We start from the raw sequence: 15,871 nt of genomic DNA on the forward strand, positions 1-15,871 counted from the left end.
CTATAGTCTATTCATATACATAAAATTAAAAAGTCTTTTTTTTTTTTTAAGAAAAGGTGGCTGTCAGGGACTGAGGACATGCCTTAGTTGGTGTAAAAATTCTAGTATAGCAGTATACAGCTGTAACCATAATGCTAGGTGCGAGCACAGGCAGGCAGATTCCTTGGAGCTTTCTGGTTAATCTGTGTGTCTTATTCAGTGCAAGACAGTTTAAAAAGATAAGTTGATAGCTGGGTATGGTGGCATTCTCCTTAAATCCCAGTGCTTGGGAGGCAGACAGACAGATTTCTGAATTCGAGGTCAGCCTGATTTACATAGCAAGTTCCAGACTACCTTATGCTGCATCATCATCATCATCATCATAGTAGAACAAGATAGAGGAAGAGGATACCTAATGTTGATGTTAGTCAGCACACATGTATACATGAATATACATTCACTAATCACCAATTTTAAAAGGCTCATTTGTTTAATAACTGTAAAGTGCTTTACCTTCATTCATCTAGAATAGAAGTAGCTTCGTTTCAGTCTTGACTATTTCTATAGCCTAATCAACTTGATCTTTTTACTCAGATTATACATGAATATTGGCTGAAACTTTTTCTACCTTCTGGTACTATATATGCATTAGCTAGAAAATATTTTGACATTTCATTTGGGATGAAATATTTTAATGTGTACAAAACATCCCATTTTCAGACTATTATGCACACAAGAGAAAGAGACAAATAGCTTAAGTCTGTTCTATATTGTCTTTTCAGGGGTGTTAAACCAAACATTTAAATAGTTTAAGTATAAAGGACTTCTAGGTTTGGTAATTGAATGGCTCATATTCCCTCCAATCGTAAACTCTTACACTGCATGCTTGTTGGAAGACACTGGGAAGCCAGAAAGCAGGCTGAGAATTCTGCCTGTGTGGTTTTTCCTGTTGAGACATTCCCAGACCTCAGTTCAACCTAGCTGGTGTCGTACTGGCTTGAGATGGTTAGTGGAGGGAACTGTGGGCTCCAGAGGGAGCTGGACACTGAAGACGGAGCCCTTAGAAAGCAAGATGCTCTAGAGTGGTGACTCTCTGATCTCGGTCCTAAATCCTCAGCTTACTCCGTATTTTCTGTATGTGTAGAAAGATCCACGGGTCTAGGTGAAAAGCCAGGCCAGGGGCCTAAAGAAACAGACATTGCTCTCTATTGTGAGAGAAGACGGTTTCAAGTTTAGATTCCGACAAGTTAGGAGGGCTTGATAATTATGTGTGCTTTCCTTCAGAAACCCAGAAAGGCCATGTACTAGTAAGGACCAAGCTTGGGGCTAAATTAAGGACAAAGTGTTTCTTATAATGTGAAGTTAAGCCTCCATAGGATGGAGGTGATAAGCAATAGTTTAATGTCTACTAAACAAAGTTTAAGATGGTTCAGAAAATGGTGACAAAAATTAGTATAATATCAACAATGTCCATAGAACAGAATATGTATTACGGCTTTATGACTAGAAAGGAAGAATAAGAACGCTGGGTAACAGAGCGGTTAATATAACCGAGACTTTGGCACTTTAGAACTGGGCACGGATAGAAAACAAAGGTGTTTTTATGAATGCATATAATGAGTACTGCCATTTGAGAACAAGAAGAAAAATCCTAATTGTCCAAAGTACAGTAGAAGAGAAATTGTCCAACCTCAGGAAGACTAGAATAAAAAAAAAAAAAATTAATCAGAATTGTAATGTCATGGGGCAAGATCAAGTAGTTTTTAAAATCTCCACACTTTGTTGGACAGAAAGAGACTGTGTGTATATGCACATGCAGTGTGTGCACTCATGCTTACACGTGTGCATGTGCCAGTGCCTGTGGGGGAGGCAAGAGGACAGCTTCTAGAAGCAGGTTGTGGGGACTGAACTCAGATTGTTAGGTTCGGCAGGAAACACTTTGACCTGGTGACCCATCTCAGCAGCTCCAGTATCAAACAGTTTTAAAAAGCATGCAGGTAATGAGAATGAGAGGGAGGGAGGGAGGGAGGGAGGGAGAAGAGGAGGAGGAGGAGGAGATGGAAGTGACAGCCAAAATTTCTTCAAATTTAGTAAATATATCAATACATTGATCTAATATACTCGATGAACTGCAAGCAAAATAAGTAGGAAATTCATAACTTAGTTAAAACTGATGAAAGTCAAAGTTGGAAAGCAAGCGAAGATGCTTGTAGGATTGCAGCTTATCAAATGTAATTTGAGATTAAAATTTAGGTCTGTTTGTTTCTCAGTTTGGCAAACCTGCATGTAATTTAACCTCAATATAAATGAGTTGTAAAATGAAAACTCTTTTCATTTTACAACTTTTTGCCTTTTTGAGAATATCAAAACTCTGAGACAGGCTTCCATAAACATGACGTTCTTGAGATTCATGCAGAATGTTCCAGGTATCAAGAGTGTGTTCCTTTTTTACTGGTTAGTAGAGTTCTCTGCTATGGAGAGACTGCAGCTTGTTTTTTTCCAGTGATCGATCATCTAAGAGATACTTGAGTTCTACAACCTACATTTAGTAAGAATGGTAATTGTTAAAGCTTGTACCTACAGGCTTTTGTGTGGTTGTACTAGAAGAGATACCCAAGAACGGGATTTCCGGTTCAGATGATAGGAGTACATTTACTTCTGTAAGAAACTGCCTGTTTACTGGCCAAGCAAAATAATGTTTGTCAAAGCAGTGACATGAATATTATAGGGGTAAACAATCACTTTCTGATTGGATTTAAGGCCTGCTCCACAGGAGGAACAGGTCTGGGAAGCTGATACACTCCAGGAGTTAATCTACCACTGTTTGCTAAATAGACACGGTATCAAATTGCATTCTAAATAGCTATGCCTATACCCACAGACAAGGGTAACTCTCAGGCCTCATCAGAGAAAAGTCCTTGTGTGGTGCATGGTTAAGACAGATTCACCACTGGCGGAAGTGCGAAGACATGTATGTGTGGAGCTCTCAGCCATACATGGGGCATCTGTATTACACTTTCTCCCTGCTAAGGCTCAGGGAATGTACAAAAGAGGGAACAGAAATATTCAAAGAACCAGACATAGGAAAGGATCAGAGTGAAACTGTCCTTTGGACATAGCATTGGACCTCTGGGTTTGTGGCTGCTGTGGCTGTTAGAGCAAGATCAAGCAGTCAAGCTTCCAACGTGGACAGGGAGGCGCACATAAGCCCACACCCTAGCTTAAGAGTGATCCGATAGTCATGGACTAACAGAGGAGGGAGTCTAAATTTATTTAGGAGTGTAGTCCCTGGTGGGTTGCCCATGCTTCAGTAGGAATGACTTATGTGTATATGAGCAGCACAAATTAGACTCTGGGCTATAAAACAAGCAAACAAGAGTCAATCTGGGAAGGGATGCAGAATACCCACAAGGAGCTGAAGGCCACAGTGGGTGTCAAATTTGGTCAAGTACATTCTATGCATTTTGCAATTCTGAAAAATTAAATTAATACATTTTTAATTTTGGTTACCAGTCTGGTTGCATTAAGAAATGCCTAGGGCATCAGATATGTCTGGGGGTATTTATAGAAGATCCAGTGAGGGAGGGAACCCTACCCTGAAATATGGACTGTACCATAAACCTGAGTTCAGGACCGAACACAAATGGGAAAAGGAGGAAGATAAAGACCCCAGCACTAGCATTTTCCTTCCCACCAAGAGGTGAGCAATCTGCCTCTTGCCGCCAAGGATCAGGAGGAGCTGGTTCTGCTGTAAAGCACCACCACACCATAATGGATTCTATGCTCTGAACTGTAAGCCAAATAGAACCTCCTCTCCCCTTTACATTGGCAATGACAAGAGTGACTTAACACTGCCCAAATGACTTCCAAACTGGCATTTTCTTTTTGCATTCTCGCAGTATCACATGTGAGTTCTTGTTGCTTGTCTATTACAAGACAGCTCTGGAGTGACTGTCTCTGTCTCCCTTTCCCCAAACACTGGTAGTTGAAGACTAAATGTAAGGTTGTTTATAAAGGATGTTAATTTGCCGCCTTCTCAGATCACAGATTGTAGTAAAATGCAACTTCAACTTAGTTCCTGTGTGCCCACTGGCTTTTGGAGACAGGCAGCACAATGCCCCATCCTCTTGACGTTTTTAGTTTTGGGTCAAATGTTAAGAAGAGGTCATGTGCTTCCCTTCCCTTCTTTTTGAAGCCATTTGTTTTCTAGCTCCTTTGCTTTTCACACCCATGATAGCATGGCCTTACTGGTACTTGCAGTGATGCCCGTGAGATTTTGATTCCAAGTCTTCCATATGGTGTGGATATTTTGGAGTTTATCCCATGTGGGAAGTATACAGTCATTCTTCAAATATTTTTTGCACTGCATACTTTATCCTCTTTTTGATCTCTGATGAATCTGATAACAGGAGTGATGAACATTGCTTATCTAATAGTCACTGAGCTCTGTTCAGTTTCTGTCATTTTGTTCTTAAAATGGTTTATGTGTTCTGAATGGGTAATTTTCCCTGATCTGTCGTCACGGTTATTGACTCCTGCTTCTTCTATACTGATATTGAGTTCATTTTATGTGTTTTTAAATATTTGCTTATTGTCCTGAATGTTCATTGTTTTAAAGATTTTTTTTAATGTGCATATATGTGCAATTGTGTGAGGTAACTATAGGAGACCACAGGGGCAGAAAAGGATGTTGGATCCCCTGGAACTGGAGTTACAGACCATTCGGAAGCCATCATAAAGGAAACCAGTCCTGGGTCCTCTTGAATAGTAGCTGTAAGCCACTGAGCGACCTCCCAACCCTAATCTCCAATTTCTGACTTTAGTCTTCATTACAGGATTATTTGTTGTTGTGTAATTGTGCATTTTCATAGTGGCCACATCAAGATCTCCGGTGTTCCTGTTGTCACAGCACTTGGTCAACTCACCTGGGATTTAAATTGGACATTCTGAGTATCATCTATTAGGTCCCAAGTCTTCTTAAAACTCTATGGTGAAGTCAGCCTTTCTGTTCTCATAAGCAAGCAATGTGGTGAAGGGCAGGGTGTGAGGGCTTGTCTGTCTTGAATGCACACTGATCAAAGACTGTAGGTCTGGCCCTGTGGAATTTGTTCTACTTAGTCTGGAACTTGGGGAGCTGGATAGAGCTTTCTTAGTTTGCTAAGTAGGATCAACATCAAAGCATTAATGATTTGAAGGTGAGCCTTGGAGTTTATAAATTATTCACATGTTTCTCCTGGGCTGCTGTGCCCCGCAGTCTTCCCCTACCTCATAGTACCTTGGGCTCCCTTTCCCCATCCTCCGCCAGGAGCCTGGCAGTCTCCCTACTCCTCGATTAGTTAATTTCCTGCGTGGGACTGAACCCTCACCAGTGCAGAGAAGAAAGAGATTAGTTGTCTTTTTGAAGCCATAACTTTTCCAATCAAAAAAAAAAAAAAAAAAAAATCTGCTCTTTCCAGGAGTTGACGCTTCTGTTGGTTTCCGTAGCTGCTGGCTATCAATCACCACACTGCTGCGTCTGACAAGTCTCAAGCTAACAGGACTGCAGATGTGTTAACTTTGCCTTTTAGGGTCTTCCTAAGCCAATGTGACCTTTATACTAATTACTCGTCAAAGGGAAGTAGCATGACGTAGAGAATTCCTGTAAAGTCAAACACGGTGAGCTAGCTCACTCCCTAGGGTGAGGATGTGAGGCTATCAGATTGTCCCTATTTTACTTATAAATTTAGATGATCACATTTGTAAAAGTTAAAAAAAATGGCGAAGTTGTAATTATAATTGCCATGAAACTGTATCTATGCTTACATGGAAATATGGTTCTGTTTATAAAGTGTTACACTTTAAAAAATAATATTCCTTGCCAAATTCAGGAAATACCATTTGGAATGCTTCTAGCTTTGCATTGTCTTCTTTTTAATCTTTTAAGTTTAGCAATAGCTGGCTTACAAACAAAACAAGGTTCATCTTAGTATTCATTCAATACTACTTTCAAAGATTTAAATTTCCCATTAAAACATCTTTTTGTGTTGGGTGTATGTATGTATGTATGTATGTATGTATGTATGTATGTATATAAGGTATATGCTCACATGTGGAAGCCAGAGGACATTGGGTGTATCTTCTTTTGAAACAGTCTCTCACTGAACTTGTAGCTAGGTTGGTGGTTAATGAACCCCAGTGATCCTCGTCTGTGCTGGCACAGCCACCAGTGTGACCATACTCAGGTTCTTACGTAGATCCTTGGATCTGAACTCATGACAGCATGCCTGTCCAACAAACCTCTTAACCACCAAGCTATCTCCAGCTTGTTTTTTCTTCTTCTTCTGTTTTTAATCAGTAAATTTTGACTTCCTGTTGTGGTGGGCTGTATGAATTCTAGTGGTATGCATTCACCAGGATCTTAGATACAGTTGTCTATTTAAATGTTGGTGACACAAGCAAGCATGAATTTCATGGTAGACTTTAACATATTACTTAATGTGTATGGTTGTTTTTTTGCATGTTTGTGTACTACGTGCATGCAGTACCCATAGTGGCCAGAAGAAGTCACCACATCTCCTGGGACTGAAGTTACAGGTGGTTGTGAGCTGGGTGAGCACTGATCCTTTGGCAGAACAGCTGCTCTTAGCCACTGAACCATCTCTACAGGTTCACTGATAGATTTTTTTTTTTTTAAAGCTTGGAGATAGGGCTAGTTGAACTGACAATGTTCAAAAGAACCATCAAAGTGTTAATTTTCTATTTTTCCCTTGAATAGAATGCAAAATAGTAAACTGCCAGTATTAATTACATCTGTTGTATGTTTGCTTCTCCATCTTCATTGTCTCCAGTCTAGATGAAAAGCTTGTTGATTTCTACACTGTGAGAAATATGACAAAATTAGAAAACACAAACATTTAAATTTGGACAAGTAACTCAGTGGTTAAGGGCACTGGCTGCTCTACTCTTCTAAAGGTCCCGAGTTGACATCTCAGGGACCACATTTGCCTTACAACTGTCTATAAAAGGGTTCAGTGCCCTCTTCTGGTGTGTAGGCAAAGCACTTGTATACATAAACAAACCCTTAGCTGAACCTGGTTGGTACATTCAGGAGGCAGATGCAGAGGCAGAGGCTGGTGGATCCCTATGAAGTCAGTCTGGTCTACATACTGAGTTCCAGGACAGCCACCTGTTTTATTTGTTTGTTTTTTTGTTTTTAAATCTAGAATTCATAGGAAGCTCTGTTGTAGCAGCACTATATACCAGGGATTTATAACCCCTCCCCTCGCCAAAACCAAGCCAGGAATGTAGATTCAGAGTTTAAAACAAGAAAGTAATAATGATTATTTCCAGAGAAGAACCAAAAAACGCAGAAGGGGAGCAATGAGAAAAAGAACCAACTTTCTGAGCTAGAGACTGCAAGTGCCCAGGGAGTTCACCTTTGTAGCCAAGGTAACACAGGCAGGCTCCCGGGGAAAGAAGCAGACTCCTTTAAAAGCAAGATTGGTGCAGTGCTGAACGGCAGTGAACGACTTGTCTCAACCTGTGTGAGATGAAAAGGTTGCGATAACCTGATAGGCCACTGTGGACTTTGACTCAAAGGCTAACTCTAGGAAACAGAGAGAAGGCAGACATTCCCTGACCTAACCAGGCACCATGCAGTGAGCAGCAGAGCCAGCAAGGCAAGCAGGAGGTCTGTAGAGTAAGTGGAAGGCCAGCCCAGCAGATTCCTCATGGTCCTGGCCCAGAGGCAAGGTCTTTCTCTGTTGGTGGGAGGGGCTGAAGCGGACTTGGCAAAGCTAGGCATGGACTGGGTGGGATGATGAGCAATGCTCAAATTCAATCCTGTTTTCAGTCAAGTCTGGGAACCCGGTAGTATTTCCTGGAAAGGAGAAGGTAATTTCAGAACATTGCAAAGGAAGGACTTGGTGATAGGAGACTGGGGAAGTAGAGGTGGTGTCAATTTCAAGGATTTGGTAAGGAATTCCGCATTAAACAGTCACTCTGGAGCAATTTGGATGGGAGGATGTTATTTCTGTTCTGACTTTGTATGTTGGCAAAACATGTGCATACAAAACTCTAACCAAACAGAAGTGAAACCAGAGAGAAACCTGGGAGCTGTGCAGACTCAGACAGAATAAGCACACATCCACAGCCGAGGCTGTAGCTACAGGACAGGCAAGACTGACTGACGACTGAGGCTGTCCTGATAGGGTTCCCTTTGACAAGATGGCATGAGAGTTTTCTGGAAGATAATTTTTTTTTATCTTAAAAATTATTTATTTATATTGGATTGGCCTCAAACTCACAAAAATCCACCTGCCTATACCTCCTTGGTGTGGAGATTAAAGATGTATACCGTCATACCTAGTATACATTCCCTGAAAGGGTCATGTAGACTGGTGTCATACGCAGAGTCAGCTTCATGTCACGTGAGGTCATTCGTAGAGGGAGAGATAAGAACAACTCAATGCTAGTGGGAATCTCAAAAAAGGAGCGCGCCCTAAATGGATTTAAACTACAGAAAGAGGATGTAGGAAGAGGCTCTGGGCAACGGAAGGAGGGCACCTTAGCATCTCTCTTCTGAAATTTCTGCAGGTATTCTTTTTGGTCCATTCAACTCAGAGACAAGACTCAGGAAAAAATTTTACACAGAAATTTAATTGAAAACAAACTTTCAATACAGCTGTTTATGATCATTTTGAAATACACTGCGTTTAAACAAAACACATTATGTCAACTTGCACATTATGTGCAAGTATAAAGGGTGAAAGATAGATCGTAGGTCTACCGTAGTGCACACGGGCGAGTCATAATTGTTCACGGCAGCATTTTCACATCACCCAACTCTTACACGTGACATTCCTACCTAGCCTGGTATGTAAACATTTTGAGAAATGTTTCTGATGCATCATCTTTACCAAAGGATCAACCCCAAGTCCAGAATTGGCCATTACCGTTACAGGCAGGGAAGGGAAGTGCTGAGCGGGGGTTCAGGAAGATGGGATTGGGAAAAAATTTCAGTCACATTGTTTCCAAATTAGGGGAGAAAACGTATAGAAAAAGTATTTGAAGGGAAAGAAGACAAAAAAAGGTAAGTGTATTTGAGGGGCATTTAAATCACATAACACCCATGGTGTGTTCATTAGAAGCACCTTCAAGAAATACCTCTGAAAGAGTTTTGAATGACAAAATATTCAGGGAGAGTAGATAGTCTTTAAAGAAAAAGCAATATGGCAATTCTCCACCAAACAATTCAAAGCATAGCTACCCATAGTCCAGAAGGCCACAGCGCAAAGGCTCGGTTGTGCCAAATCCCAACAACAGGAAAAGTGGAAACAGATGGAGTAACTCAGTACCTGAGGAGAAAGGACAGAGTGAACAGAAATCTGCTCTGTACAGAAAAACCAGAACTGCAGAGATGCTTCCTGCAGTGAGTGAGTTCCAGGGTCAGTCTGTGTCTGCTACTCTCTACCCAGGGTTCCTGGATCTCTTTCATGAGCATGTGAACGTGACCCAGTGAGTTGGGGTATAAAAGCATATGTAACCATTGTTTTTGCTTCCCATGCTTTCCAATATCATAATCAGAATTACAAATTCATCTTCAAAACTTGGGAAGGCACAGGCTTCTACTTATGAATTAGATTTCTGCTACTGACAAGGTTTTAAGTAAAACACAGTGTTGTAAATCAGACACTACTTAAACCTGAACATCCATCTGCGCTTCTTGGCAGACGAGTCCCCATCCATGGTCTTGAGGGCAGGCACCCTGCTCTTCATGCTGGCGCAGAGGATGCTGTCTTTCGCGTCACGCCATGACTTCCATTGAAACTTTCTCCTAATTGCCTTTAAGAGGGATGTAAGGCGCTCCAGTGCCATTTCCCCCAGCATGGGTTTGGATCCGTGACCAAGTCACAAAGCAAACATCTTAGAGCACAGGAAGAAACAGGCTGGAGGCAGTTTGTAAATATCCGCATAGCAATGGCATCACTACTGTCCACTGATTTTCCAGGAGTCTACCCAGAGCAGCTACAGCTTCTTGGATCTTCAAAGTGTTGCTGACCGGCTTTTAAAAACACAGTCGTCAGGAAAGAACTGACGACTGTACCAGACTGAACTGCTGCTGTACCAGGCTTTCTCTAGATCTTCCTCATGCTATAAGTATCACAAACTGGATTATAAGATGCTGCCAATCATAAAATCATTCAAAATCATCTCATTATAAAAATGTGAGTGGGAAAGTGAGCCAAGCCACTAAGTACCTGGATACATAAATACTTGGAGCAGGAGACCTACCTGGTTTCCTGCAGTTAGAAAATGATGAGTTCGTGGATAAAGCCCCACCTATTTGACCTTTCAATGGAGCTGCTACACCTCGGTTACATGTCTGCAAACACTTGGTGATACACAATCTTTCACTCTTTGTCTTTACTCTATGTTAGATCTGAATCATTAAGGTGGCCTCTGGAAACCACATCTTGAGACGGTTTCATGGAACTTTAAATCAATGTTCTTCAGAGAATAAAAGAACTCCCCCTGCATGCTGACATTCTTACGAATTGGAATATGTGTTTCAACAACGGCGACATTTTACGGGGAAAACAAAAAAAGCTTAACTTGGCCAAGGTAATGCATTTACAAAGAGTCAAAAGCAGTGGCCTAGCATTTGCAGTTCTGACTGCAATTTAAAAAATTTACCCGACTGAAGTAAAAGACAAGTTCCATACACTTACTGCCTCACTGCACACAGCTCTGAAAAAATTTTAAAGTACAAAAACTGTCCAGTGACTGAAAAAGAGTATGAAATGGCATGACTTGTGAACCAGCCTGGTATCCAGAAGGAACCAGGTTACAGCATCTAAGCAAAATTAGTTAAGGAAGCCAGCATTAAATGGACTGAGCATAGGCGATTAATAAAAATTTACTCCCAAGTTCAACATATCTAGAGAACATTTTTTTTTTCTTTTTTCAAGTTAAGAACTGGTTTGGGAAGAATAAAAATTAATTACTATAATTCCACAACAGATACTTTGGAAATAATCTATACTTATACACAAGAAATGAGACAACATTGCATATATAAAGTGCCTTAATGAACCAAAACTAGAGGTCAGAGTTCTTTATTTACAAGCCATCTTTAGTCACACTTACAGAACGGCAATGTCACACAGGGGAGCAGCACAGTACAGTGTAAAGAACTCTCGACTGGATGATCACATTTGGGCCTTGGCTTTGCCACCACTGATCCCTGTAATCTTACGGAAATGACAGTTTCTCTGGACTTCAGGTCTCTCATCTGAAATTGAGAGGTAGAAGCAGAGTGTTCCCGCGGTCTTTGCTTAGGTGTGGAGTTCTATCTTAACAATGTTGTGGTCCTCTTGAACCCCAGCATTCTACCCCAGGTTGGTCCCCATGCCACCATCTGTAAGATCATGAGGGTTCTGATCAGTGACACTGGGGGTTAGTGACTTGGCTGCTCTACAGAGGCACACTGACGTCACAGTATTTTGGTTCCTGGTACATATGTGTAGGCTTTGAAGTATCTAGATAAGGAGAAATCAAAATGACATCTGTGGCCATGTTCTTAGGCTACACATACTAGATACTGTCCCTCAGAAAGACAGACAGGGAGGCTTCGAAAGGAGGAAGCTGGACTGAGGTCAAGTTCTTCATCAAGTACTACAATGGATTGTTAAAAATACACCTAGTTGGGGATGTTTATCTGGTAAGGTAAACTTTCCCTGAACAATGTAGGTTTGTTATTCAGAGGAAAAAAAAAATGACTTTGGTTATTCACAGACTGGCAACTGTACACTCAGATTGGCTTTTTGTTTGGTAATAATATCAACCTAATGTTAAGAGTATTTGAAATTTATTTTATTACTACAACCAGACAGTATTTCTTAGTAAAACCACCTGCTAGTAATACATCTGTATCGAGAATACTAAAAGACAAGCTTTCTTTCCCCTGTGAAAAGTATTTCTGTTCACATTCTTTTTTTTTTTTAAAAAAAAAAATACACACAGGTATGCTAACATTTAATTAAGCAAAAAATGTCAAAGCCAACCTGGTAAATGGCAAGCTCCTGGAACAAAGTGCAAAATTAGTTTCACATCAAACATAGTCTAGGCCTCATTAAAGGAACCAGCAACATTCATGGATTTGTGTACTGAGGGCCTCATTAAACAAAATGACACAATTTGACAAAAACTTCACTTAGAACTAAGGGCCCAGTGGAAAGCAGATTTGGTAAATTTCAGAGACAGCAAACTTGACTCCACACACACAATGTCAAGAGCTGCTGGGTTTGGCTTATAATGGTTCCCTCACATCTAGAGGCTCTGCCTTCATCTAGATCTTCATTTCAGCAGTATGCTCCAAGCCACAGTCTATCCTGGGGTGTATCAGAAGGGAAATGAAGGAGGAGGAGGAGAGCATCAGGACGTGTCCATTTGCACTTGCCCTCCTGAAAGACTACAGCACTTGTTTCAATCAAACACAAACTACTACAGGGAACTTTAGCGTTAGAATTGCCTGACAGAAAGCAAATAGGATTTGAAATTACCGCTTGATTTACAAAAAGGGCGCCACAGACATCGTATGGTGTTTTACTGATGCTGAGCGCTGTACAGCTCTCCTAATGCATAAACTGTAGCTGAGAAATAGGAGGAAGGTACTTGAAAACTCATCAACCGTAAATTCTGCCACCTTATTGGTAAAGTGCCTGTCATTGATCTATACTCTTAATATTTTTGCACGGCAAGGTTTTTAAATTTTTATTAACAATATCAATTTTACTTAAACAAAAGTAAATATTTATTGGGATATGTGAACTACAATGTGAAAATGTTCACCCAAATTGCTTACCCTCAGAAAACACCAAGAATACATGAGTGTTAAGCACCTGTCATCTCAAAGTGCAATTTATTTGTAATTCATAACAGGGTCTGTGTGTAGCCCTGGCTGTCCTGGAACTCACTATGTAGATGAGGGTAGCCTTGAACTCACAGAGATCCCGTGACTCTGCCTCCTGAGTGCCGGAGTTAAAAGTGTGAATCACCATGCCCGTCACAATTATATTTCTCATATACTCAGGACCCTGGAAAATCAACCATTGTAAGACACCCATGTGAGAAAGAATTCTTTGCCACCAAATTGCTCTGTTGTGATAACAGTTCATCCTCAGTTGAATGCTGTCCTAGACTTCTTGGAAGTAATTTGTATTTGTGTAAACAAACTTAGAGAGCTGCACTGTCCTAGGTCCAAGAGAGTAAAGCCATAAGACGGCACTGGCACCACTCTTTCTGACATCCCAAGGTGCTTTTTCTTGTCATGAACAGAATCTAAACATGGCCAAGGAGAGCCACTAGAAAACAGACCATGGATAGGTGAAGGCTTATATAGAACTGGGTGATGGAGCAGATGGTTTAGGTCTAAATAAGTTTTTCTAATGTATTTGCATTTTTGAAAATAGGCTACAAAGTAACTTAATGTGATAACTGGATTTTTTATAAAGCAAAATAATGCCATTTTTCACAAGACCCAAAATTTAATATATTTAAATCTATGTTGGAAATACACAAAGACAATTATGTATGTTACTAGCAAGTCTTATTTTGTACAAATTACAGAACAGCCATTTAAAACATACACATGACCTCTGATGGTAAGTTTCTATGCTGGCAAATCCATTTCTGGTACAAAGGCACTTTGAAAACCCAATATGGTTTGGTTTGTAAGTTTGCAAGGTACAAACAATTTTTACAAATGTATGATTACACTGAAGAACGTCAACGACTGTGACATCACAGAGAAAACAGACTTCTTTTTGTAAAAACAACACTGGTTTTATGGGAATGAACGTAGTGGTTTCCAGCAGCTTTAGTGAAGACATTCAGAAGGTTGAAGGCCCACAGTCTGAATTTCTCACTGGCTGGGTGGGATGATAAGGATGGGGTGAAGGTGATCAGCAAGAACCCCTAGGGGAGAAAGATAACCCAGTACCCTAGAAGGAACCCAGAAACCTCAGCAGTCAGGATGTCTTGAAGGCAAAAGCACACAGGCAACAGTCTGGGCAGGATCCGGCTGTGACCCCGAGCACACGGCGACTCTACCTGCATACTTGGTGCTTCCGAGCTGTAGTGGTCACGTCTCTGTTTCAGAGCACTGGGTAGTACAATGCTTTGGATTGCACAGTACTGAGAAAGTTTGGTCCTCAGTCAGTTTCCTTTCTTTGACTACATTGCCGCAAAGTCAATCTGTACATAAAGCTGTCTCACTCCAGCCTGGAAAGTTAAAAATTAAAATTAGAACATCAAACCTGAAAACCTGAAAGAGATAAACATTCTAGAATAGCAGTAGGAAAGCAAACAACACCTCATTTGTCTTTAAAAATGGAATTATTTTTGTCTTCTGCTTCTAAGAAACTATACATTTTCATTGTAAGTTGTCAAACCACTACAGGAAAAAAAAAAAGTCCACGTCATTAGCCACATGCCCTGCGTATGTGCTGTGGATGGGTTATCCATGTGCCATCGCTGTTGGAGGACATGACAGTGCTGGATTAGTTAGCCACCCACTCAAACCAGCTCACCACAGGCTGAATCTTACCACGGCAACACATGTATTTATTTAAAAATCACAACTGACAACTAGTCACTTATTTTACATGCCAATTCCTTCAGTCTGGGATATGAGCTAGCCACAAAAGGACACTGCTGTCTAAATTGCACCCTATTTGTTCTGTATTATCAATTTTATTTTCTCAACTGGGTCATTTCTATTAGTGTTCAAACACACTACAATTTCTTTTATTGTAAAAAGAAAAAAAAAAAAAAAGACAAAAAACAACTTTAAGTCACCATCCCTGCCTGTTTGGTGTAGTCTCAATCCTGTCTTGTGGACAGCCAAACTTCCCCAAACCCGCTTATCTTATCTTTACTGTCTCTAGTTCCTTTGTTCGTAAAGCCAGGCAGCCAACCCTCAACACCACTCCCCAGCTTCTACAACTACCTGTCAAGCAACTTCCAACTTGCTCCTAGTGTTCCACAGGCAGCTCTTAGCCTTGGTTATCAGCAATAATACACAGTACCAGTCTCCCAGTGCCAAACACTTCCCTGTGATGTTTCCAGAGAATGTTCACAGGTCAGTCATGTGTCAAACTGTCAGTCTTCTTCCATCAGGTTTCTTCCATCATTAAGTAATAAACACTGGCAAATCAAAGGCTTAGTCTTCACAGTCTACACTTGTTCTCTACTGATCTCTGCAGCCAGACAACCTCTGCATGTACTCACACCTCCATGTATGCATGTCCAGACGGGAACCTGCATCTACGTGACAGGTCTACTGGGGGTATCTAAGAAGCAGCGCAGGCATCAAACCTGAACTACTGTCAGTACTGCTTTCTAAACATCTTTCTGTTTCTCACATTCAGTACCCAACCAACTTACAAAACTTGGTGCCTTTCCATCCGAAATAATAATCAGGCCCAGAACTTGAGCACTTCAGGTCATCTCCATCATTTGGAACCTACCCTAGCCACAATCAGCTCCTGTCTAGGCTCTGTCAATGCTCCTGCCTGGCTTTCCCAGCTCCGGTTCCCCTCAGTATAACTAGAAGGCAAGCATCCCTGTGTGCTTTTCTCTCCACCAGCTCATCTCCTTCAGCCCTCCCTTGGCACCATGACGCCATGGAATGTTGCTCCTGCCCTCCAGTTTGATCAGTGTTACTCCTTCTCCCTTTATTTACTCCCGTAGCCATACTGTCCTCCTGTGAGCTATGCTCCTTATGACAGTCACAGGGCGTTCCTGTCACACCCTATCCAGACATCAGTGAGGGCTGAGGACAGCCACTATACAATTCATTCACGTCTTAATCCAGCAATATTTATTTTTGCATTTATTGTTTTCCAAGCAA

At 41.1% G+C, this 15,871-nt stretch overlaps 1 protein-coding gene across 1 annotated transcript in view; it reads right to left on the reverse strand.

Moving 5' to 3' along the window:
• Nucleotides 1-8,595: 8,595 nt before the first annotated feature.
• Nucleotides 8,596-15,871, reverse strand: part of Slc30a7 (solute carrier family 30 member 7) — a 68,440-nt gene continuing 61,164 nt past the window's right edge. Inside the window, exon 11 of the mRNA XM_034501262.2 lies at nucleotides 8,596-14,241. Within this exon, the coding sequence (XP_034357153.1) occupies nucleotides 14,194-14,241 (48 nt within the window). The 3' untranslated portion in view covers nucleotides 8,596-14,193. The remainder of the gene's footprint in view (nucleotides 14,242-15,871) is intronic.

Source organism: Arvicanthis niloticus, chromosome 4, assembly GCF_011762505.2.
Source record: "Arvicanthis niloticus isolate mArvNil1 chromosome 4, mArvNil1.pat.X, whole genome shotgun sequence".
NCBI lineage: Eukaryota > Metazoa > Chordata > Mammalia > Rodentia > Muridae > Arvicanthis > Arvicanthis niloticus.